Here is a 26,464-nt window from a genome sequence, read left to right on the forward strand (position 1 = left end):
ACTTACAGCTGTACCAACTAATGGGACCCACATATGTACAATCACTGATAGATGACTCAACCTTATAACCTGTGATCTGTAAATTTCGGAATTGATCGAACAAGCAGTAAATAAATTTTGGTGAATAATTGTTTATCACATGTTTCAGTGACATAGATTGCACATAAAGTCTTGGCTTTCTAATCAAGAGCTAAATTGAACAATACATATTTTTTGTCAAAAAAAAAAAACAATACAGTAGAGAATTTTAGAAACAAAGAAAGTGCTCCTATGATTTTTATTAAAAGGACGACTAATAGGTTTGAGAGACTATATGAAGTATATCTAAATAAGTACGTCCTCATTTTTTCTTATAGTTTGCGGAGTACTTACTACTGAGTAGTTTATTATATGTTAATTCATAATCCATAATGTACTAATTAAATCATATATTCCTTTATGTTTAAGCAATTGCGTATAAGTTGTCCATGGATAAACATAATACTAGTACAATTATTTGTGAGTTGTCCATGTCTATATCCGGTTCACATTATTTTATTTTTTCGAAACTACTCCGGACATGGTTTGTCTTATCCCATGCAAAAGAAATTATAATCATAATAATTTGAAAAAAAATTCTCAACTGAAATTGATAGCTAAGGGCCCCTAAAGGTTACAAGGATTCCAATGAAATCCCATAATTCAACCCATAATCTATAAACCTGCTGATTACAAATAATGCTAGTTGAAGATTTTTACTATACCATCATAATTGCGATTTGGAGTCAGTTATAAAATTAAACTAAGTATGGAATAAATAAATAAAATCTTCTACATAGGGTAAATATTGATGAGAATCATATCGATATGATTTTCTAGCTTTCTTTGTACATGCAAATCTTCATACGTAGTATCAATCACATACACCTACCTACTGTAAAAAGTTGGGTGTAAGGCAAAGAATCATATTTATTTTGAAATTTATTACTGTAATCTGTGTATAAATTAAAGATGAAAATGAATAGCATTTAGATTTAGATACACATCCTGTCCCAAAAAAAAGATTTAGATACACAAATGCATATTATATTCTATAAATCATTAATTTGGGAATGTTTTGGATTTGTGGAGATTGATGTCAATTATTTAGGGGCGTTTGGTTCGCAAACTAGTATGTGGTTGGAATCATGAATGAAATCATAGTGGTATGGGTTTAGAATTTGATTCTTAATACCATATATTTGGTATGATTATGAAATGTAATTTTTTTTTCTTTTATTTCATACCTAAAAGTATGGGAATGAGCCAAATCCACCTCCTACCTTAATTATTATGTGAACCAAACATCCCCTTATTGATTAGAGTATATAATATCTATGATGATTTAAAAATTTTAAAAAGTCGCATATAAGGATTTATTGAGAGAAATGCATAAAATGTTGCATTGGACTTTTATTTTGTAGGCTTTAAATGGTTAATAGAGCTAATTATGGAGTAACATACTAGGAGTAATCCATTAAAAAAATTGAGCCTTGGACTTGTATACGAATAATACGACGTACTACGTATTAGATTTGTGAGGGTTTTCATTCCATAATAGCAGAGTATCGTTTTTAAAGTGTCGACAAACTATGTTAATTAATTGGAATGAATATAACACGCGCATCAATATAATTAAACTCGCATTAAAAAAGAGCAATAATAAAAGAGCCACAAATAATAGCAAAATTTATACTATATTATTCAATAAATTGGCATAATATACACCAATTAGTTATTGCGAAAGAAACATTAGTTCAAGTTCGGGTATACTTGAACTTAGGCATAAGGGCTTGGAGTAATAGTTTATGTAGAGAAAGCCACAAACAACAGCAATCCAAAGATTATAATAGGAACTAGGAGGAACATCATCGGTGGCGACGGCAGTGGTGGCAAAATCATTGGTAGAAGCACTAGACATACGAGCACTATGGCTAACAAAAAAATATATTCGGACATTTTTTACGTATAGTTATAACCTCTAATTATTGATAACTTTTCCCTTGTGAAATAAATTAAGAGTTACTTCACACAAATGCATTTTATATTTTATATGTCGTTTTTATAGAGACATCTTATCCCCTAAACCCTTGATCTAAAACAAGAAGTATAAAAAACTTTCATATATAAAACCATTCACAGTATCATATAGTTCTTATTATACAAAATATTTTAACATTTATAGCAAAATATAATAGTTTACATTTTACACATCATATTATATTGTAGTCTCCTATTTATATGAAATCTTACCCCTAAACCCTTGACCTAAAACAAGAAAAAAAAAAAAAAACAAATAATATATATAACCGTTCACAAGATCATTTATATACACACAATTTACTAATATTAACTAAATATTCACAAGATCATATACAATATTTAATGTTTACATAGGAAAATGAATACACTGAATATTGATTTGAAATAAGAAATTATTGCAAAATTTGGAGTCATAATATCATAAATTACACACTACTATAATTGCCGGTTTGTAACAAAATTGAAAATCACCCACCTTTTACAAGATCTCGTTTGAAACTATTCTTACCTTATCTCATAAAATCAACATTATAACTATATCTATGCTTCTAAAGCTATAATGTTACATACTATATTTGCTACCAATTGGCTGTTGGTGTAGTGATGATTGAGACTACACTTGATAGGGAGGACTCGTGTTCGATCCCCCGCAAAACAATTGGGAGGGAACTGGAACCTAACCACTCAGAACTGATCCCCAAATCCGAATTAGCCCAAAAGGGTGAACCGGGTGGAGCACCAAAAAAAAAACATACTGTATTTGCTATATTAGTTTATAGTGTATTCATTTTAAGCTAGAGGAATACATATTAGTACTCCGTATTAAAATCATGATTAATGTCATCAAATTGGTTATTTTTTATTTATTTTTTCTTTGTTGTTGTTGTTGTTTAGAGAGCCACAACAGGTGATGGGAATTGATCTTAGGATCTCCTAAAATTGATAAGGAAACTCTAACCATTTGAATTATCTTCGCTTTAATGTTATCGAATTGTGAAATCATTTTTTTCATTGTACGGGAAAGAATAACCCCAAATCCAATAATCAATCTACACCAAAACATTACCTACATTTTGTAGAGTTCAAACTTCAAACATTTCACGGCACGCAAGTTTTTTCACCCATGGTAGAAATAATAAAGTTAAAGTTAACTTTTTTAGCCTCTTCCTATTATTCTGCTCTACAAACTAGACACTAGTTGCCTACTTCACTACACTACAATTAACGCTTCTAGTGGAGTAGTATGAAAATTTGAGATTGAATCAAGATCGCTTTTTTATTTGTTCTTGACAGTGTAAAAAATGGAAGAAGAAAGAGAAACAGGAGTTTGAAAAATTGCAAGTTTAAGAATAAAAAGAAGAAGAAAATGGAGGAGAGAGAAAAAGGGGGTAAAGAAAAGGAGGAATTCCTGGGATTAAAGTTGAAACAACGCGGAAGATTGGTGGGGAAAAGCAGAGGAGGGGGGAATACTACTCCACCTCCTACTTGGAAATTTGAGCCCAATTTTCAACTTAAACAACAACAACAACAATTAGAAGAAGAAGAAGAAGAACAAGTAGTAGTAGAACAAGAAGAAAAATCAAATCTTTCTAATATTGTTCATAATAATACTAATATTAATAATTGTGGGAGTAGTTCATCTGTTACAGCAAGACAATTGGGTGCAAATTTGTGGGAAGTTTTACCACATCTTAATTCTCTTGCTAAAATGAACCGCCATCATCATAATCACAATAAAGGTCTCAAAAATAAGGGTTTGCAGATTCATACTGTTTTGGAGGACCCACCTGATGATGCTTCTCATGAACAGGTAATTTTTGCTTCATTATTATCATTTTTTTAATTTATTGTTTTCTGGGTTTGAGTTGTTTCTTGCTGATTTTTCTGGGTTTTGTTGTTTTTGTGAGTTTTCTTGCTTGATGTGTGAACCCTTTTGCATATATGGTGCCTTAATTTAATTTTTTTTTGTACTGTAAGCCAGTTCATCTGTTGTTGGGAATTCTGCTGAGATGTCAATGCAAGTGGTTTAATCAATGTCATTCTAGATCAACAAAATCAATCAAAAAAATTAAAAATAAAATCGTTGCAACATCTATGTCACTGAAATTTCAGCTTCTTATGTGTAAGAATTTGGGAGAATGAGAGTTATTGCTGCAAAGATGCTAAGTAAAAAGAAGGGAACAATTTCCTGTTTATAGTTAGGATAAAAGGAAACATTGTAGGGACTGTATCCTGCGTGCTGCAAGTATGATTTTGGAGACAGGAAGAGGCATTAATAGCCGGCCGTGCTTCTGCTGAGATAGGGAACTGTATCTTGTATGGCTGTATGCTGCAAGCATGTTTCTGGGAATGGCTGTGCTTCTTCCGAGATAGGGTGTTGTGTATCTTGTATGGCTGTATGCTGCAGGCATGTTTCTGGAGACAGAAAGAAATACAGCCAAATGACCCAAACGCTTGCTCGAGCACATGCATTGCCTCTACCTAGACTTGACCCGCACGCTTTGTTTCACATCAATCTCAGTTTTGACTTATTAATTTGCCATTCAGTGACTTGTAATCTCTTGCTAGATATAGCTAGAGAGGGATTTAACATGAAGATACATAAGGTGATAAGGGATAAGTGTTTGTGTAGAGATTTATCATGACTTTTTTTGTAAATTCATGATTCATTCCCTTTATCATTAAGAAGCATGCTTTTAAGATCATGTATAGCCTTTTCTGGTGTGAAGATTTCTTTTGTATCTTACCTTAGAATCTCTATATTCTTCTTGATTGCTTAATCGCCTTATCCTTGGAAGTGCTAAGCTTGGTAAGAACGAATCCCAAAATTGATTTGGCCCATCATGGTTATATTGAGTTTGCAGATTGAGCCACCAGGACAACGCATATGGCATGCCTTGCAGTGTTTTTTTTTACCATGAACAACTCGTGACATTAAATGAATTCCTAATTCCAAGTTTCCAATTACGTCATGGCATTGATGTCTCTATAATTTTGGGAGGTTTCTGCCAGTCTGTTTAATTGACCTGCTCATGAGTTTCTTTTTGTGCTTGTTTCAGCCTGTAAGTGCGGGAAGCTTCCACAGGAATATAGCAGCATCGCTTTTGCGAAACCATCGAGCAGTGAACAGGAATGGCCGTGAAATTCAACCAGTGTCTCCTGCTAGTTATAGCAGCTCTATGGAGGTAAATACGCTTGTCCCTTGGTGTGTGTGAAGAAATTGGCATTTTTCTATTCTACTCAGAATCCTGCTGATTATTTTAATTAAATGATCTGATTTGAATTAGTACATAGACATTGACATTTTGGTTATAACTAAGCTTGAGAGCAATCAGTGCTAACATAACACTTGTATACATACGGAACATACCTGTATTGTTTTCTCTCTCTAATAGTTTGTGAAAAACATGGCATCTTGATGCTGTTCATAGTATCATACATATACAAGAGCAAAAAACATGTAGATGATCTAAAAGCATGGTAGGAACTGTTGTTAGCGTTTATATCTTGTTAATTGTCTGATCAGGGTTCCAGACTCTTGTGACAACCTTCCCATTTTAATGTTGTCATCTCCAGCTCTCTGCCATAAACTGTAGGGTTTCTTCATATGAAATAACATTTTCTGATCTAAATTGACCTAACTGAAGTGAATGTACACCGAACTGGACAGATTTTTTAATGGGTTGAAGCTTCCTCACCTGACTACCCAAGTACTCCCTCCGTCCCCAAATTACATTCCTACTTCTCTCTATTATGTGAGGAATAAATGCTAGAAGTAAGAATGTAATTTAGGGACGGAGGGAGTACTAGATATCTTTTGTAGTACTAGTTTCTTAGGTAAGTCAAATTTTCTTAAATACACTGTCTTGTTTACTGAACAGGTAACGCCGTACAATCCTGCTGCTACTCCTAGCAGTTCTCTAGATTTCAAGGGGAGAATGGGTGATCCAAGCAATAGCCTTAAAACATCTACAGAGTTGCTCAAAGTTCTCAACCGCATCTGGTGCCTTGAAGAGCAGCACACATCGAACGTGTCAATATTAAAGGCTATGAAAACAGAGTTGGACAATGCACGAACAAGAATGAAAGAGCTGCAGCGTGAGAAACAAAAGGACAGGCAGGTGATAGATGAGCTGATGAAGCAAGTAGCAGAGCATAAACATGTCAGAAGAAACATGGAGCAAGATAGAATGCAGTCCGCATTGCAATCAGTGAGACAAGAACTAGAAGATGAGAGAAAACTTAGAAAGCATTCTGAGAGCTTGCACCGCAAGATGGCCAGAGAGGTTTCTGACATGAAATCCTCCTTCTCTAAGGCTTTGAAGGAACTAGAAAAGGAGAGAAGAGCACGAATACTCCTGGAGGACTTATGCGATGAGTTTACTATGGGAATAAGAGACTATGAGCAGGAGCTTAGGTCTCAGAAATTCAGGAGTGAAAAAGAACAGGTTCATAGAGGACATGTTGATAGCCTTGTTCTCCATATTTCAGAGGCTTGGTTGGATGAACGGGTACAGATGAAGCTAGCAGAAGAAATGCGCAAGGATATGGAAGAAAAGGGCATGATTGTGGACAAGCTTAGGCCTGAAATAGAAACCTTCTTAAAAGCTAGGCGAACTTTGGATTCAAGAGAAGATGTTGACTTTCAAAACAAAAGTTCCAAGAGTAGTGGTTTTCGTCGTCAGTCATTGGAGTCATTCCCATTGAATGAGGCTACAAGCGCTCCTCAAAATGTTGACGAAGAAGATGAAAATGACTCTACTGATAGTGAGTCAAATTGTTTTGAATTGACAAAGAATATTGGCAGAGAGTATTTCAATGGGGTTCATACAAAAAATGTTGGTAATTCTTCTGAAGAAAGGGGTCTTGAAGAAATACAGAAGAAAGATGCAACAAAGAGAAATGGTGAATGTCATGAGTTAAGTAATAATGGCCGTAGTTTATCTAGCTTGCAAGCACGATTTGAGAAACACATGGCTCGGATGACGTTTAGTAATGGACACACCCTGAACGATAACCAAGAGGCTGTAACAGAAGAAGGTTTACTGGAAAGGAGGAGTAAACGATTTGGAAATCGGGCCGGGAATTTAAATCGTATGCCCGATAATTTATTGAGGAATAACTCTTCATCAATAGAGGGAGAGAGAATTCATCCAGAGAGTGAATTACCAGATAATCATTTCTTGTTAGCAGATCTTGCTAGTCCTGTTAAGAATTGGGAATCCAAAATCCTTTCACAAGACCATGAAATCTCTGAGTCTTCTTCGATGTGGCCTAGGAGCAGTAAGGAAAACACGTTGAAGGCTAGGCTTCTAGAAGCAAGGGTGGAGGGGCGAAACATACAATCAAAAGTTTCCAAAGGTGCAACTTAACAAGCAAGGTTCTGTTATCATCTTTCTTCCTCGCTGCTGGCTGATGATCGGGTTAATAAAATTCAGATTGACGGCAAATGATTATAATTCTCTGGAGGAAAGTCTGCATTGTGAATATTTGGGAGGATACTGGCAGAAAAATGTGCAACACTTTGGCAAGAAAGTTTTAACACAAATCTTCATCCTGTGAACAAACTACAAAGGAGAATAGATTCGGGCAAGGCACCACCTGTCTTTTCTTTGTTAGTTGGCCTGAGTAAGACTCAAAAATAAACAATCAACGTAGTTGTAACAATATTGATGGAAAATAGAGAGAATTTGAGTCTGAATCTCATTGAATTGTCTTTTGCTATACTTCTTTAAAGATTAACAAGAGTTGCAGCTGAAGCATTTGAAAAAAAAATATAGCAACTACTTTGTGCATCAAGGAATGTCCTTTTATCCAACACGAAGCGTCTTCTCTGCATCAATTGGCAGGGATCTTTGAACTGTGTCATGTAGGTGCCAACGAGGTTTTCTTTAGTTATGATTATAAAACTGAAGTTCTGTTCTGTGTATGTTATGTACACTGTTAATTTTACAAGCAATTATCTTTAACTTTTTGATTTTTATATTTCAAAACAAAGACTAAATAAATACTCAATTCTAATAGACTAATAGTTGAAGGAGTGTCTTACTGTACATTGATTGTTAACAGCCAAAAGTGAGCCTAATGCATCCATTTTTGACTAATTGTTTTGTGTTATGTGACTTATGTCCATATGTTAGACAAGCACACCTTCGTACCATGGGCTATGGCGGTATCGCCTGTGTTTAGGTAAAAAGACTCCGTCATGTCTGACATTTTATATCTTGATGATAACGTTATCACTTACTTCACTTATGAAGGCTTTTTTGGTTTTTGACTAGTGCTGATACTACTGTTCTTGAAAGTTTTACTTGTTCATCAATCAATCACAAGGTATTTCTCTTATAATAGGGGGAACTTCACCTGAGATGCTACATTGTGACTTGAAATTTTTAATAATATTGAGATTTTACTAACTTTAAGGAGTATTATACTTCGTACAAGTATATATGATGTCTAGCATATATGAATCTGTAGTTGATCAGCAACAACAACAGGCTTATGGATGGGGAGCTCGTGATTCATCAGGCATCCTTTCTCCCTTTGATTTTTCTAGAAGGTTGTAGTATTTTGATTATATTTTGCGTGTTCACCCTTTTTCTTTTTAGATTGAACTTCTTATAATCTGTTGAGCTTACTTAACTAATGTAAGATTGATATTTTGGTTCAGGGCCAATGGAGAAAATGATATCACTGTCAAAATATTGTATTGTGGTATTTGTCATACTGATCTTCACTTTGTTAAAAATGATCATGGAATGTCCAAGTATCCACTTATCCACGAGTATGATTGTTGCTTTCTTATACGATCACTAAATCTAACTCGAGGGATAGTTGCAGATTTATTTAGATATGATTATATGAATGCATATAGCTGTGATTATGATGAATATGATCTAGTTATGCATTTCCTATATGTAGTAATTTGATATAAGCATATCCTAGTTCTTTCTTATTCTTTTGGAGGATACCGGAAACTTCCCCATTATACACTAAAGAACAGGTTGATAACAAGATAAGGCATCTAACTGGATCCTGCTTTCATTGATTGTGGACATGAGATGGTAGGAACAGTTATTACTACTGGAGCCAAGGTAACAAAATTCAAAATAGGGGACAAAGTTGGGGTAGGAACCATGGTTGGTTCCTGTCGTTCGTGTGATAGTTGTGGCAAGCATCTTGAGAATTACTGTCCCGAAATGATCTTAACATATGGATCCACTTACTTGGATGGCACCCCTACATATGGAGGCTACTCTGATATAATAGTGGTAGATGAGCATTTTGCTGTTCGCATTCCTGAGAAGATGGCACTTGATGCTACTGCCCCTCTTTTATGTGCTGGCATCACTGTCTACAGCCCTTTTAAGTACTTTGAGCTTGACATTCCTGGACTCCATGTTGGCGTTGTTGGCCTTGGTGGTCTAGGACACATGGCTGTGAAATTCGCCAAGGCATTTGGTGCTAAGGTCACGGTCATTAGCACCTCACCTAACAAAAAGGAGGAAGCTATCAATCGTCTTGGTGCTGATTCATTTCTGGTCAGCCGCGACCCTCAGCAACTGCAGATATTTCATAATATGTATGCATACTTGATTCAACTCTTTTGTGTCAATATTGACCTGAGTTACTTGTACGTTGTATTTGTATAGGCTTCTGTGGGGACAATGGACGGTATAATTGATACAGTCTCGGCAACTCATCCTCTCTTACCATTGATTGATCTGCTGAAGACTCAGGGAAAGTTGATCATGGTTGGGGCTCCAGGCAAACCTCTTGAGTTGCCAATCATCCCTCTACTTATGGGTATGCATGATCAAGTTTCAGCTAATGAATTGTTATGTAACAGAAATACTCATGATTGGTTTTTGTGGGTGTATTTGACAGGTAGGAAGATTGTAGCTGGAAGTTGTGCCGGAAGCATGAAAGAGACGCAGGAAATGATCGATTTTGCTGCTAAGCATGATATTAAAGCAGACATTGAGGTTGTCCCAGTGGAATATGTTAACACGGCCATGGAGCGTCTATTCAAAGCAGACGTTAGGTATCGTTTTGTCATCGACATTGGCAACACACTGAAAGCTGCACAAGGATAAATCCATTTTACATACTGATATTAAGACTTAAGAGGCTATAATAAGCTGTGACAAGTTTGATTAAATTCTTTTTTTTTCTATGTAGAATCATTGATGTTAATTTCAAATATACGGAACTGCCTCATGCCCTCATCACAGTTTGATGCAATGTGATTATTGCATATTCAGTTCTAGGGTTTTTTTTTTTTTCATCGTCATTGTAATAAAAAGGTTACCTAATGTTTGTAAAAATAAAAACGAACAATTATGAATGTATGCTCTTCTCTATTTCGAAATTTATTATTCACAGGTCTAAAACATAAACAAACCAAAAATCGAAAATTAGATAATTTAAGACTCGAAATAGGATAAGACCAAAAAAACTAGTCCAAAACCTATACTAGACCTACTCAGGACCTGTTCTGTTTAGCTTAATTTCACTTCAATTTAGTTTTGTTTTGTTCAGCTTAGTTTCTAATTTTCATCTCTCATAAATAACTCATTTCAACTCTATTCAATTCATTTCAGTTCAACCTCAATCAAATCCAGTTCATTTCAATTGTTTTTAATAAATCGGAACATACCCCTTTCTTAAAAATAAACGAAATAAGTTGACAAGAAACCGAGCTTTAAAAAACAATGCAAAACCCTTGAAATCTCTCAAATATAATTGGTTCGGTGGGAAAGATGGGAGGAGCGGTGTTCAAATGGGTGATGCAGATGCACAAGGATGTACCCAGAGCTGCCAAATTCTACTCCGATGGTTTGGGTTTCACCATTAATGTCTGCACTCCTCGTTGGGCCGAACTCAGCTCTGACTCCTTCAAGCTTGCTCTCTTACACTCTTCCAGGTTCCCTTCCTTCCTTTCTTCCTTAATTTTTGCAGTTTTTTATTGAATTTCAATGGGTTTAACGTCATCAACCCAGAAAGTTTAGAACTTTGACTGATTTCCATCAATTTTGCTGTGAAATTGCATCAGAATTCAGAGTAAATTTATTGGGTTTTTGATTGATTTCATTTGGGTGATGATTAAGGAACTTCTTCTTTATTTTAATGGCTTAATTAGGTTCAATTTGATCATTGTAACTTATATTATTTGTTCTTGATAAGGTTTCATTTAAATTAGATAAGAACCCCGATAAACGACTTGCAGCAAGAAAGTCAATATTTTTAGTTCTCTTATTTCAATTTTCAAAACTTGGTAAAGTTTATTGATGAGGTTGCCTTCTTCTTATTGCCCTATTGGATTAGGGTGTGATGCAGTTAAATTGACTGTTTTTTCTGACTTTTGCTAAGCCTGCGTCTAAGAATTCGATTGTTTGAGATGTATGCAGTTAGATTGTCTCCAATGTTTGATATCAGAATTGTGTAATTTGTATTAGCATATGAGAGGCAGATTGTTGGGTTCTCGAGAAACAAACACTAAATCACTAGATGTTGCTGAAATTTTATGCTTCAAAGGTATGATTAAGTTCGGAGTAGTGTTAATTAAATCACTAAGCCTTTACGAACTGCAATCTGAAAAAGCCTTTACGAACTGCAATCTGAAAATGTGAATTGGTATGTGTGAGGAGCACACTTTTGGACTAACTTAACAAAACTAGGACACGAATTGCGTTCCCATACCCATTTTAATACCACAATTTAGGTAACACAATAACACGAGGTCAGAATTTATTAATGTAAACAATCATCATTCCCTTATAGGCAGTAATCATTCATCAATGCATTATCTTCGATGGAGAACTGTGGTTGAATGGCTTTATATGATCAGTGCATCATTAGTTGTTACACATCCAATATATGATGGTAATTTAGTTGAAATTCTTCTTTAGTGTTCCATGTCATTAAGAACATTTCTCTATGAAGAGAATCCTTCCGGTAAATACAAATTCTGAATGTGACATGTGGTAAAGTTTGTAACTCGCAATCCATATCTTAACCTTTCTATTTTACATAATCTGCAATGACTGTGTTCTCAAAATTAACTATCTGTTATTTGTTCAATACAATAACTGCTAATGCTGGTTTGCAGTGACCATGTCGTCCAGAAGCAATACTCTTCGCTCCTGTCCTTTACAGTGACAGACATTAACAGTACAGTCATGAAATTAATGGAACTGGGAGCAGAGCTAGATGGCCCAATCAAACATGAAATCCATGGAAAGGTTAGTACATATTTCCTTAGAACCATTGCTCTTTCTGGCTTTCTGATTATATGATTACTCGTTTAATATTTGGTTTCTGTGTGCTAAATGCTACATCAACCAAATATCACACTACTGGAGTATTTAGTTCTATTTTCTGTCAGATGTGTGATGATTTGCTTTAGATATCAGCTTGTTGCGATACTAACTGACCAAGAACTGACTGCACTGCTATGTTACTCTGATTCCTCTACCTCATGTAATCATGTCGAATTCTCAAAATTGAGTTTTGACATGGATATTGTCACGTAACTCTCATGTTACCCTTTATTGTTAGACTAAAATCATAGGATATTTTATACATTACAAAGTCTTATACTTGGATACGTACCAGTGTCTAGCAACAATAGTTGAGGAGTCCAAGAGTAACATATGGCGTGTTAGCTAGAACTTGATACTGATTAAATGCTTTTAATAATTTACTTTTAATTCTCTTCTTTACCAGCATAATGCCATGGATTATGGGCTTCAGTTGCTTCATCATGCAAATCCCTAACTGCTAAAATCCAGAAAAGATATATGTTCCTATTGTTGGCTGTACTGTGTGCTTGTCACTGCAATTAATTTATCCTCATTTATCTTCAACATGTTTTCTTTTCTTTATCTGATGCCTCATGCAGATCGCAGCATTACGTTGTCTTGATGGCCACATGGTGGGACTTCATGAACCTGCATGAGATCAAGCAAAACTCAGTTAACTTCATTTTCACATTCTTTCCAAGAGGCTTCATGGAGTGTTCTATGCATTGATTTGGGTATCAGATGATAAGTAATGTGCATTCTTGAGGCCGCCGTGCGTGTGCATCATGTCGAAAGAACTCAAGAGGCATAACGTGGTACCTTCATCAATTCTCACTACATTCCACCCATGCTCAGGCACTCAGCATTAGTGTTCAGAATGGATATATCTTTTGTTTATAACGGCGTGCAGGATACTGTTCCAAATTCGATTATTGTATTGAGACAGTGCTAACAATATGTGAAATTACAGTACTTGTTATGAACAATAACATCTCTCTGTTACTGTAAAAATCAATTTATGTATGATCTTGAAACATGACATTCTTTTAATTTTCCGAAGTACAGCTGCTAATTTCTCTTGCAATCCAGCTACATGTTAACAGAGTATCATTTTTTTTTTTTCTTTTTTTTTTTTCTTTTTTAATTTTGGATGCCTAAAAATCAATTCTTTAATATGTCAGGCAGTCAGGGTAATGCCAAATTGCCAAGGAGGATAATCAGCGCTATTTCATCACTCAATAGACAATAGTGTGTGAGATGTGCAACATTTCCCCCCTTGATTTTGTAACAAGTCACCCGTTGATAAATAAAAACCACCTCTTGTGTCTCAACAATATATTAAACCACCCTAACAAGTAATACCTACTAGTTGTATTAAACTGTTGGTAGTGAAGTATATGTATTTAGGATCATTTATCACCCGGGATTTCCTATCGTAGTAATAACTATAGAGGATTCTTCTTTCATCTACCAAATCATATCTCAAAGTGATACATAGCACTTAATGAAAATCTTCATAACTTACGAGTATATATACATACATTCGATACATGGTCTTGATTAAGAGAATAAAGATTCAAAATGAAAACGTCTCATGTATATGTACTTGTCGTATGATTCTTCTATATTTGGAGATGGAATGATGGTTTGTATATATAAGAGCTCTCTTCCTCCAAAACTGAAAAGAATGAATGGAGGTAACATGCTACAGCTGCTAGTTCATGAATACCCATTGAAGGTGCACAAAAGTGTGCAACCATTAGAGGGTGAGCATGAACTGGGAGCTGAGGTTTACCTTCATCTTTTTTGTTCTTGGAGTGAAGGGACCTCTTGTTTTCTTCAATCATCATCTCTTTTTTATTTATTTATTTTTTTTCTAACAACTTCTAATCATTGTTGCAACAATTTACCATCTAAACTTTTTTTTTTTCCCAGATTTCACATGTGATGGAGACGAGATCTTTTATTCACATACACCTATGAAGTATCACTCAATTACATTTTGAAACTGAGGGAGTAGTAATTGTTCACTCAAGTCAATGACGATTAGCATTTCTTGGCAAAAAGAAAAAGACGATTAGAATTTAAAAGAAGATTTCCGATAACTAAAATTTTGGAGCATATATGTGTTTCAAGATTATTTGATATTTTATTGTTGTTTATTTGATAGGACAATTTTGTTAATTACAATTCTCTCTTCTCGTGTAACAAATCATACTTTCTTGAGTACTGTATTATTTTTCTCCTCTCATATTTGATCCATCTTTATTCTATGTAATTTAAATTTCTATAATGTTGTGTTTTCTAAATTGATGCTCTTAAAAGGACAACTAAAGTATAGAACACTCTTAAAAAGTATCTAAATACTGTTTAAAAGCATTACACAAATAGATTCAAATGAAATCCAACCGTTGGGAGGGTGGAGTGGGAGACTACATGTATGATTTCTATGTTTGGCATGTGTCTCATTCCGTCATTCGTGACACTACTACTTGCGGAGTTGTCCAATAATGTCCATTTTGAATGAAATTCTATCATATGAATTTTATTTTTTTTTCTTTTTTTTATGGAAAGATTAAAGATTTCATTTATAAAATACCCAAATGACACTTACAATCAATTTTTGAGAAATTTAAAATTCCAACAAAAATATATAAAACTCTAAAAATAATATCGTAGAATCGATTAATATTAGCCTTAACAAAAAACTTCATCTGAAGCAATACAATCTGTGAGTTCGCTCTAATTTGACATAAGATCTATAGATGTATAATTTTTTGGATGAATATACTTCCATGGTCTTCTAAACTCCGGTAGAAATTGCGAAACCTTCAATCGTCATTCTTCAATAAACAAGTAATTAAAATCCCTACCATGAACACCATCTTAAGGATGGTATATTTTTAATGAAAGCAATTAAAGAGATTTTGGGGCTTTTCACCGGTAAAAATCAGTGGAAACCCTTACAAAATTCACAAATAAAAATCAAGAATGAAGGAGATGAAGAGAAGTAGGGAAGGATTGAAGAAAAAAGGAAAAAAAAAATCCTAGCAAAAGAGGCTAGGAAAAACCCTCCCAAGGGAAAACCCTAGAGGGAACTATCTCTCTCTCTAAAAACTAAAGAGAGAAAAAAGAAGCCTAATGTATAATATGAAGTTATTCATCAATTTAATTTTCCGTCAGCCGGGATTTGGATCATATGAACTTTGTTGAACTTATAACAAAACAGTGAAAATAGGTTTTTATTACGGAATGTTGAAAAAAATACTACTCCGTGCTATTTAATAAACCATTTATCCGTTTTTATTAATTTTAATGAACCCTTGATTATACTCCGTACTTTTAGTTCATACTCCCTATGTTCCTTATTGATAGCCCCTTATGGACAATTTTCACGAGAATTAATAAACATAAATAAAAGTAGTAAAAGTGTATTGAAAAAGTAAATTTACATTGAGTATGCAAAAAAGTAGAGAGAGAGAGAGAGAGAGTAATGAAAGCACATGGAAAAGAAAAATTTACATGGAAAAGTTAAATTTGCACAAATATTGTTGTAAATTGGAGGGAATTTTGGTAAAAATTTAATATTAATGATACTTGAGAAAAAGCAAATGAAACTATCATTTTGGAACTAAAAATTAGCCATAAAAAATTGTCAATAAGGGACAGAGGGAGTATATGAATAGTCAAACTAATGTATTAACAAGCATTTCAATTTTAGGTGTGTCATTTTAAAACGAGGGATTATTTGCTTGAAAAAAAAAAAATAGTACTTAAAGAAAAAAAAGAAAAAAAAAAAAAAAACTACTAATTGAACAATTCCTTGAGTTACAAATAACGAGAACATCTAGATGGTAGATATTTTGATGATGACAACAGATCGCCCATCACTTTCCCTCTTCACCACTTTTATTTACTTTCGACAATGTCACTATTTTTCCTTGTTTATTTCTTGTTTGGAGCTTTCTCTTCATTTGCATCAAACAAGAAAAAAAAAAAAAAAGAAAATCACTACGAATTATTCTTTATCCATCATTGCTTCATTCAACTCTCAAATCTCTTCTGCCTTCTCCTTTTTGTGAGTGTTTAGTTCTGATTTTTGCATTAGATTACAGAGTAACACACATTGACACATCATTTGACTAATATTGTGTTTTATACTAGCTACTATCTCCGATTTTTTTTAGTTGCAATTTTGGAATATTTTATATCTCTCAAATAATACCTTAAAGTTACCACTAAAAAAATCGGAAGTAGTATAAAAGAATAACCGAAGGGCGTGTATATATTTGTGGTAATCATCTCAATAAAAAATAAATATTGTTAATCAAAGTTACGGAGTATTATTAGTGAAAACACTTGTGTAAAAAAAGGGAGTATTTTTAATTTAATTTGTCAATTAAAAATGGAGACCAATTAAAATCTAAATCGAAATAACTCCGTAATAATACTTGTAATTAATAAGGAGTAAATTGAAAGGTATTATTATTCATTTTTTATATACTTAGTATAACCTACCTACAATTAAATACTATACCTTATTTAAGAGTTGTATATTAACCAAACTTAATCAAATCGATTTACGAGTTGTATATTAACCAAACTTAATCAAATCGATTTACGAGTTCTATATTAACCAAACTTATGTAATTGAAATTTTGGACCAGTAATTTTAATCAATCGATTTAATGTATGTAAAGCGTTAGATACCCTTCCGATCTATGACTCCTATATATCTATATAATTTTATTTATTTTTTAATTTTTTTAAAAAATGAAAAATATTTCATCCTTGTATCGCTCCATCACATCGAATCAATTATCAATTATCATCAATTATCAATTATTTTATTTTATATACTACTAAAATCGAATCTAAGAAAACACTTGTCAATGCGTTATTAAAAAAATTCCCGCTAAAATTACTTTATAAAAAAAATATTATTACATTAAAAAAAAAAAAATTGCCTTTAGATTATGACTTTTATTTTATATAAAATCTAAAGTGAACTTCCTAAAATATCGACTTGCACATTATAACTATCACATATTTAAATGTTTTCTCTTTCATGTTTTTATTATTTTAATACGAACTGTATTTCATTTTTAATACGAATTGTATTTCATACGGTTTTATACTGATCAATCGATTTAGTTTTTTAATATCTAATTATATTTTCATTATAATTAGTCAATATCCGTGCATTGCACGGGGTTTCACCTAGTATTTTTTATAAGTATATATATTTTCATTATGACACTTTACATAATTCTATTATTCTCTTTCCACATCCATCTTATTAATTTGCCGTAATAATTATAATATCTTATAGATTTTCCACAATTAATATAATTACTCTAAGTGGTCGTGCCAAACTTAAATTAGGTATGAAAAATTGAAAATAAAGAGACGAAGAATAAAAATTAAAAAAAGGGGCAAAGAAAGTAACGTTTAAACTAATCAAGCCCACCTAATTATTCGACCATTTGTCTTCTCTTACATACATTAGCAAAGGGTGGCTAGGGTTTTCCTCACTCACTAAACTCTTCCTCTCTATATAAACCCACCACTTCGTACTCATTTTTTTATAACATCATCATTTTAACTTTATATAGTTATTAATTAAAATAATATAAACTCTCTCCATCTCTAAAAAGTCGTGTTCGAGGGAATACTAGGTAAGATAAGAATGGTAGATTGGAGCTCTTTTCGGTCCAAAAACAGGAAAGAAAGAGAAAGGTGGAAACATCTGCTAGTTCATGGATAACCTATGGAGTTGATTACACTTGATTACTTGGGTCAACTCCAATGGATTTGCATGACCTTGGAGATGTTCTTTTGCCTTCTCCTTTTCTTATTTGGATTGAAGGGAGCTCCTTTTATCCTTTTTTCTATAAACTTTTTTTTTTTACAAATTTTTTTAAAAAAATTAATTTCTTACAAGGTTATTGGCTTAATTTTTACAAGATAATGTATGAAAATAAATAGTGGATCTCATCTAGGCAATTTTTTATTAATTATTTTATCATAATTGATTTTTATACATTCATATAATTGCATGATTTTTAATTTATTGGTTAATTGATATTTTTGTGTAGATTTTTCTACTTTTTGTGATTTAATTTCAGGTTTTGGAAGGTATTACCTATGTTCAAGCTTGTGGATTCGCGAATGAAGAGCTTGAAGTCAACCCTAGTTTTCTTATTGATTTTTTAATTATCGTCAATTGTAGATGGAGTAATGTGTATTTGTTCAATAAAATGAATGAATTGAAGGGTTATTATATTAATTATTTGTGATTTTATTATTCAATTATCAATGATCTCTTCCATTTTAAAACTTTTTTCTTAATAATCCTTGTATTTTTACTTCATATTTATTTATGGTACATACAAGTAAATATTGAATGTTTTTGACTAATTAATTGTATTATGCACTCAATGTTTAGTAAACTACTACGTAGAACATTTTTGCAAATCTCAATAATAAAACGTAATGTACTAAATAATTATTGATAATATTATGGATTAATGGAATCTTTTCAATTGAAAATGAAAGGGGTTAAATGAGATAATAATTGTAGATGGACAGTAGATGTCAGAAGGGGTAATGAAAAATACGGAATATTTTGGGGGAATAAAATCCAGATTTCAAGGCCTAATTCAGACAGGAGGAGAATCAAGGATGCTTTGGATAGATTGATTTCGATACTAGACAATCTTTATGTATGGTAACTTGGCCTGGTTAATCTTTATGTTCATAATTCGAGGGCAAATCAGTAAAATCACATGTTGATAGCCTAATACGAGGTACTCCGTATGTACTCCATATCTCTTATTTTTCCTCATTTTACTTTTTAAAATGGTTTATCTCTATTTTTATATGTATAAAAATTAAAAAAATTAGATATAAATAAATTAAATTTTCCGTATTAAATATATATTCATCATTTTTAATTGGAATTCGGTTGTTTCCTACTCCATACTCCATAATAATAATTGTCAAAAATTCTAAAATACGGTAAATATATCTTTAATGTTTTGAGGAATTCCATGTTTTGAATGTGGTTTATAATGAAAAATAATAATTTTTAAAAGTATGCTATATTAAAATTATACTTGTACGAACATTTTCTTAATATTGTGTTTGATAGATTACTTACATCTTTTGGGCTAGCACTAGTAGTCGTGTTATATTTTCTTGTGAGGATTATGCACCCAAGAACATGTAATTGTGAAGTATTTTAGCTTGCATGGGGGAGTAAATTTCCAACCAAGCACGTCTAATTGTATAGTAATATGGCATTCTACATACCATATGGGTTTGCTAAAAGTATCATGCTTTATGTTGATATAAGTATTAAGTAGTATATTAAATTTAGTTAAAGTAATCCTAAAGAATATTATAAGTTAAAACATATGCATTGTATGTTAATGTTACTCCGTACATGACTAGCTTTAAGTTGGCTTGGCAATTCGACAGCCTAGCTTGACCAAATGACGGCTTGCTCAATATGACATTGAGATACATGGTTGACAATCTTGACATAATTTGACCCGATACAATTGTGTGATATGGTAAAAAGTTATGTGATGGTATACGTTGTGTGCATGGGTCACATCTTTGGTTTTTGAAGAAAGATAGATTCAATCCAAAAAACACCGAAAAAATTAAAGTGGATTGATCTTGAAATGAAAAAAAAAAAAAAAAAAAAAAAAAAAGAATAATGTATGAGCTAACACGAGTACACGACATAAACACAAATTTCCGTATTGTGTTTATGATGTGAGTTCCTTATATAGACAATGTCATGGCTTATTCATTGGGTTAGTTAAGCTTAATTTTATAGAATATCCATAATATAGCTTTGGGTTAAGGCGAGTCATGCTTTTTGTGGGAGAGTTGTTAGACATCATACACAGGCATGTAGTTGTGTGTCGTTGTCTAGACATACACCACAAACTTAAGTCAGTCTTGATCGTCGACAACGTGGTATGTTGGTCTATATACCAAACACACAACAAATAAATTCAAAATATGTAAGACTCAATTACGACATGGAATTGGATGATCTGAAGCTTGATTGTACCAACAACACTATATAACTAGAAGTGTTTGAAATTGATTTACTTGTACATTCATAATATATATTGATGAGGACCTGTTCTCTTCAGCTTAATTTCAGTTCAATTCAGCTCAAATCAGTTCAGTTCAGTTTCTAATTTCATTTTCTCCATCTCATAAACAACTAAAGTTCAGTAAATCAGAACAAACTTTCAATCTAAACTATGTGTATATTGAACAACTCATTATTAAGAAAGTAAAAAGATGTAAAGTAGCAGAGGTCCATAACCTTGCTATGCTTATTTGATTGGTAAAAGAAATTTTTTTTTTTTTAAAAAAAAAAAAAAAAAAAATCTTTATTTTCACCATGGATCCTCATTTTGTGCCATGCTAGGTAGCCAAGTTTAACTTTGGGCTAATACAAGCCAAAACTTATATAGTCCATTTCCTATACATTAGAAAAAGTTATAATCCGTATTCCAAAAATTAAAGTCTCTAATCTGAAACCTCCATTTTAGGTGGTCAATACTTCACGCGGTAATTCTCGTCAAAACACGCAGTAATTGCTTTTTCCCCTAAAACACATTATAAAAAAATTTGACATACCAGAGTCAAAAATGTCAAACCACCTCCAATTCTCATTCTACTCAAACCACAGACCAATTATCTACAGCCACGTGTTGAACCTCCTGAGCTGTCATCTCTTAAAATTTAAACAATCAGTAACTTTAACCTTCCTACTCAGCTTAAAATTAAAATGTTGTTAATCTTAGGTGCACAACTACCCCTCAATTATTTATTTTTAGGTTGAACACTTCATTTTCTTCTCCTTATCTTCCTACTTTCAATTAAATTATTATTATAAAAAAATAAAAATCTATTTTTTGTTTTTTTAATTTTTACGAAATATAGTAAGAATTTGGACAGAGTTTAGAAGAAAGGAGACAGAAGAAGATAGATAGACAAGAATCTTCTTCTTCTACCTCTTTAAAAAAAAAAAAATCAAAAAAACCTAGCTCTTTAGGGTTTTTACAGGAATTCAAAATTTGAAAATTCCCAGAAATATTGGGGATTAATTGGTGCAGAAAAATGAAGAATATGAACAGGGATTTGTTCGATCCAAGAACGGTGATGGAATCAGAATATGATAGGTCACCGAAAGAGGGGAATTTCGGGTTTGCTTTTAATGATAGCAATTTTTCGGACCGTGTTCTTCGGATCGAGGTTATGGCCGGACCTTCCGATTCTAAATCCGACGCTGATGGTTGTTGTAGTCTCTTTGATTGGGCTCGTCATCGCAAGCGTAGGCGTGAGGATTTTAAGAAAGATGTTCTCATTGATGATCATAACATTGATGGTACGATTTTTTTAATTTGTTCTTTTGGAATTGAACTGGGTTTTGATGAAATTGGTTGTTCATTTGATTTTTGCGTACGTTAGGTGTAATGATTTTCTGGGTTGCTTTTGATTTGGTGGAGATGAAATTAGGTGAATTAGAGATTTAGAGTGGTTATTGAATTACAAACCAATTGCATGTTTAATGATTGAAAAAAACGAAAATGAGGGAAAATTTTGAGTGTTTTTGGAAGGATGAAGCTTAAATTTGGTTTATGGAGGAGCATTGTTAGGGTTATGAAGTTGGAAGTTTACATAAGCTGCTACTTAATCCGTGGTTTGATTACATGTTGAATATCTCTTTAGTTGGTGTGGGTAACTGGAAATTGCTCTTGTTTCGGGTGCGAAATGTTTATTGACTGAAGGGCTGAGGAATCTAGGTTCCGCATATGAGTAATGTGCAGCCACTTTTGAATTTAGTTACGTCCTGGTTCTGAAAATTTTGACATTGTATTTGTGTTGTGTCTTGCAAGTATGAAATGCTGTTCCATATCTTCCATTTTACACAGTTAATCATCGTTTAATCTGTTCGTATATTTATTGTTATGTCCTGTGCATGAAATTGTTAAGGCAAAGGGCTTCTCATATTTATGATGTGTGTGGTTTAGTTAAATTTTCTTTCAGGAATGTGGAAAATAAAGAGAAATGAGTAAGGATCTTAGATTGGGGAATACTTGTGGTACTTTTCTTCTGTATGTTTAGCTGAAACTTGTTCAAAATATCTTTACTAAGAATGTACCTTGACAATGTATATCAATTAATGGATTAGTGCTTTTAGTTCTTTGAATTGTATGTTCGGCTTCATGTGTTTAATTTAGGTTATCTATGTGATCATTGTTAACTTATCTTTATCTCATCAGGTACAGAAGTTACTGTATGTCCTGAGGAGCAGGTTTTGAATCAATATGATGGCGATGATGGTTTAGCATGTGAAAATGATGATGAGGAAGCTGTTGCGATGGTTGAAGAAGTACCTTCAGGTGGTTGAATATTTCAACTCTTATTTGCACAATTTCAGCTCTGAATTTAAATTCATTTTGAAATTAAATTTACGATACTGCTGATCTTTTTGTGATGTTTGATTTCTGTATTTGAGGAGAATTGCAAGATTTGTTTGCATAAAGATCAAATATTGTCTTGTCAGTACTTTCCAGTTACAAGGTCATTATCTAGAATCTGATGAAAAGTACAGATTATAGAACTGCTGGCTTCGTGATTATTTCATGAGTTTCTATACATCTTTGTTCTTCTTGCTCTGAAGTCTCCATTAAACTCTGGATTGTAGACACCTGATGAATCTATGCTTAGTGTAGATACAACTGATGGAGTTGTTATCACCTAATAACATAATAACATGCAAGAGATGTTGGTGCTACTATTATATAATGATCAACTATTCCAATAGCAACGGTCTTAATTGTTGTTTTATCATTGTAATGCTTTCCTAATGAGAACCGATTTTGATGTGGTGGAAGGAATTTTCCCATTTGATCCTTATTATCTTCGTGCTCTAGGAACTTTATTAAGATCTTCTTGCACAACTCCTTTCATCCAAGGTCCACAAGCCAACCTCTGGGGGAAGGAACTGAAGCTGTAACTCAGTTCCTAGAATGTTAATCTTTCTGAAAAACCTATATTTAATTAGACATCATACTTTTTTTGGTTCTATTCTCAGTGTAGGTTGTTATATTTATAGTTTCCTTGTGTGACTGTATAGGAGATGAAGGGGCCAATAGCAATGATTCATCATGGAGCATGGAATGTTCAACAATCGTGAATGTGCAAACCTTGCATATCAGTTCTCCTATCTTAGCAGCCAAAAGTCCTTTTTTCTATAAGGTAGCTTAAACTTTCTCAGTTACTAGTCACACCACGTCAAATCTACTTATACAAGTCTTAGTTGGTGACACTTTGATTTCTTATTGTTTATTTTGGTGCAGCTATTCTCGAATGGTATGAGGGAGTCTGAACAGAGGCATGTGACTTTACGCATAAATGCATCCGGTATGCTCTCAAGCTTTACTTGCTGATTTATTATCCAGCACCTTTTAAGTTTTGTTTAGCTGCATTTCAGTGACATCTTCTTACCCCTTCTCTGCGTTAAACTGGTTGGCTGACCATCTTGCTTTGAAGTGAAAGATTTATTTTTAGTTAAAATTATTTTCTCACAGTACGTTGCTGCTTTTTTTTATGACAGAGGAAGCTGCTCTAATGGAGCTTCTAAACTTCATGTACAGCAACACCTTATCTGCAAATACAGCCCCAGCTTTGCTTGATGTATTAATGGCTGCGGATAAATTTGAGGTTGCTTCATGTATGAGATATTGTAGTCGTTTGTTGCGTAATTTGCCTATGACCCCCGAGTCTGCTCTACTTTATCTTGAGCTTCCATCCAGTGTTTTAATGGCCGAGGCAGTTCAGCCATTGACTGATGCAGCAAAGCAATACCTTGCTGATCGCTACAAGGATATTTCCAAGTATGTTTTCTCACTTCTGTAGAATGTAGAATCTAGGCTATTCACTTTTCTGCTCCAAATAAGAGCTCCATTATTGCTGTAATTCCAAATATGTTTTTCCCCCTTTATTTTGAGCATGCCTTTCTTGCATGAGTGGTTACTTCGGTTACTACTACTACTACTACTACTACTACTACTACTACTACTACTACTACTACTACTACTTTTGATGAAATGTCTTAATGTGAGTTTCATTCTTTGAAGGTTCCAAGAAGAGGTCATGGCTTTACCCATTGCTGGAATTGAGGCTATTCTTTGCAGTGATGATCTTCAGGTGGCATCTGAGGACGCAGTTTATGACTTTGTCTTGAAGTGGGCCAGGGCTCAATTCCCGAAACTAGAAGAGCGCCGCGAAATTTTGGCCACCCGTCTTGGTCGATTCATTCGCTTTCCATATATGACCTGCCGGAAGTTGAGAAAGGTTCTAAGCTGTCCAGACTTTGATCATGAGGTGTCATCCAAACTTGTTCTTGAGGCACTCTTCTTCAAGGCTGAGGCTCCACATCGACAACGGATATTGGCTGCAGAAGAATCAGCCTCCACAAACCGTCGCTTTTTAGAACGTGCTTACAAGTATCGACCTGTTAAGGTGGTTGAGTTTGAACTTCCCCGCCAGCAGTGTGTTGTGTACTTGGATTTGAAGAGGGAGGAGTGTGCAAATCTATTCCCATCTGGTCGAGTATATTCTCAAGCGTTTCATTTAGGTGGGCAAGGATTCTTTCTTTCAGCCCATTGCAACATGGATCAGCAGAGCTCCTTTCATTGCTTTGGGTTGTTCCTGGGAATGCAGGAGAAAGGGTCAGTAACGTTTGCAGTTGACTACGAGTTTGCTGCAAGGTCGAAGCCCACAGAAGATTTTCAGAGCAAATACAAAGGAAATTACACATTTATGGGGGGTAAGGCAGTTGGTTACAGAAATCTGTTTGGGATTCCATGGACCTCGTTTATGGCAGATGATAGCCTTTATTTCATCAATGGCATCCTGCATCTTAGAGCCGAGCTCACCATTAGGCATTGACTTGAATTTGTTTTTTCCTCAGAAAACTTTTGGCAATCTTTGCTGTCCTTGAAAACTTTTGTGCTATTGTAACTTTCCCTTTCTTAGGGCTTCACAGGAACCATACATTTTAGGGCAATATAGACGAGCTAACATGTAACTTATCGTTTTAGTATGTGAGAGATCAAAATGAATGGGATCTCACAATGTTGTCCTTGCCGATAGACCTGTAAAGCAGAGGAGACTCAATGTAAATGTGCTTGAGATGTTGTATTAACCACCAACTTGTTATGCTGCTCCAGTATGGGGTTACTCATTCTTCATTTCTACATGAAATGCCTATGAAGTATTAAAGCCTTGCCTTATTCTTTGTTTACGGAGGGTTATACTTGTTATATGTATATACAATGAAGTCGATGTTACCAAAATTAGAGATTTCATTTCAAAATACTCATCTAATTCTCCTGGAAATTGGGCTACTCTAGGCACAAGATTGAACTGTATGTAGTATGGTTTCGTAAGGTCCTAGACTCCAGTGTTAATGAAAGTTTAATTTCCTTTAAAGGCTTATCTTTCATACGAGTACTTGTCATAATATTCGAGAAGAGAGGTGTATTTTACACTCAAGTACAGATTGCTTACCACCATTCAAGCATTGTCGTTCGGAATTGATTCTTTATCAATGGTCACCCTTTTTCAGCCTTGTCAATATCAAAAGATTTACCATATGTTTTTATTCACACGAATAAACTCAATTGAACTTATCAAAAATTGTTACCGCATGAAACATTACGAGTACATTTTATTTTGAGTAATTTGTAACTTCAGATGTAAATAATTGTATACCTTGTTAAAATTATTTGAGTTGTAAATCAAACTAAGATAATCCCTTGTAAGAGTTTATCCGAGCTTATTATTGTTGAAGTAATATCATCTGAATTTATTAATCCTAAACTTTTAAAAAGTGAAAAAAAGGTGAAACAAATCGGGCCTAAACATTCTTATATTTGGAATCGGGTTCGACCCAAAAAGCCCACAAACAAAACCGCCATGAACTAGTCCAATAAGAAAAAAGCATAACCGACCCAAGCTGAGATACTCCGTGGCCTCAACGCTATCTATATAAA

The 26,464-nt window shown here is 33.7% G+C and overlaps 4 protein-coding genes across 5 annotated transcripts; all 4 read left to right on the plus strand.

The window, feature by feature from the left end:
* Window positions 1–3,257: 3,257 nt before the first annotated feature.
* On the plus strand, window positions 3,258–8,030 carry LOC145586831 (uncharacterized protein At5g41620-like). Its single transcript, XM_081643769.1, has 3 exons — window positions 3,258–3,871; window positions 5,121–5,246; window positions 5,943–8,030. The coding sequence occupies exons 1-3, from the start codon at window positions 3,428–3,430 to the stop codon at window positions 7,431–7,433; spliced, it is 2,061 nt and encodes a 686-aa protein (XP_081499895.1). The 5' UTR covers window positions 3,258–3,427; the 3' UTR covers window positions 7,434–8,030.
* Window positions 8,031–8,513: 483 nt separating this feature from the next.
* Window positions 8,514–10,219, plus strand: LOC145585765 (putative mannitol dehydrogenase). Its single transcript, XM_081642481.1, has 5 exons — window positions 8,514–8,620; window positions 8,732–8,841; window positions 9,112–9,627; window positions 9,712–9,867; window positions 9,949–10,219. The coding sequence occupies exons 1-5, from the start codon at window positions 8,514–8,516 to the stop codon at window positions 10,155–10,157; spliced, it is 1,098 nt and encodes a 365-aa protein (XP_081498607.1). The 3' UTR covers window positions 10,158–10,219.
* A 532-nt stretch (window positions 10,220–10,751) lies between these two features.
* LOC145585766 (uncharacterized) lies at window positions 10,752–13,485 on the plus strand. The gene is made up of 3 exons (XM_081642482.1): window positions 10,752–10,987; window positions 12,173–12,305; window positions 12,965–13,485. The coding sequence occupies exons 1-3, from the start codon at window positions 10,824–10,826 to the stop codon at window positions 13,019–13,021; spliced, it is 354 nt and encodes a 117-aa protein (XP_081498608.1). The 5' UTR covers window positions 10,752–10,823; the 3' UTR covers window positions 13,022–13,485.
* Window positions 13,486–21,245: 7,760 nt separating this feature from the next.
* On the plus strand, window positions 21,246–25,713 carry LOC145586832 (BTB/POZ domain-containing protein POB1-like). Of its 2 annotated transcripts, none has more exons than XM_081643771.1 (6): window positions 21,246–21,786; window positions 22,691–22,804; window positions 23,542–23,663; window positions 23,765–23,828; window positions 24,022–24,301; window positions 24,545–25,713. In XM_081643771.1, exons 1-6 carry the CDS (start codon window positions 21,519–21,521, stop codon window positions 25,356–25,358), a joined length of 1,662 nt encoding a protein of 553 aa, XP_081499897.1. In that variant the 5' UTR covers window positions 21,246–21,518; the 3' UTR covers window positions 25,359–25,713. The 2 variants fall into 2 exon arrangements, with proteins under 2 accessions (XP_081499897.1, XP_081499896.1); XM_081643770.1 differs by having other exon boundaries at window positions 21,249–21,786; window positions 22,685–22,804.
* Window positions 25,714–26,464: the final 751 nt, after the last annotated feature.

This window comes from Chenopodium album, chromosome 16, assembly GCF_948465745.1.
Source record: "Chenopodium album chromosome 16, dcCheAlbu1.1, whole genome shotgun sequence".
Lineage (NCBI taxonomy): Eukaryota > Viridiplantae > Streptophyta > Magnoliopsida > Caryophyllales > Amaranthaceae > Chenopodium > Chenopodium album.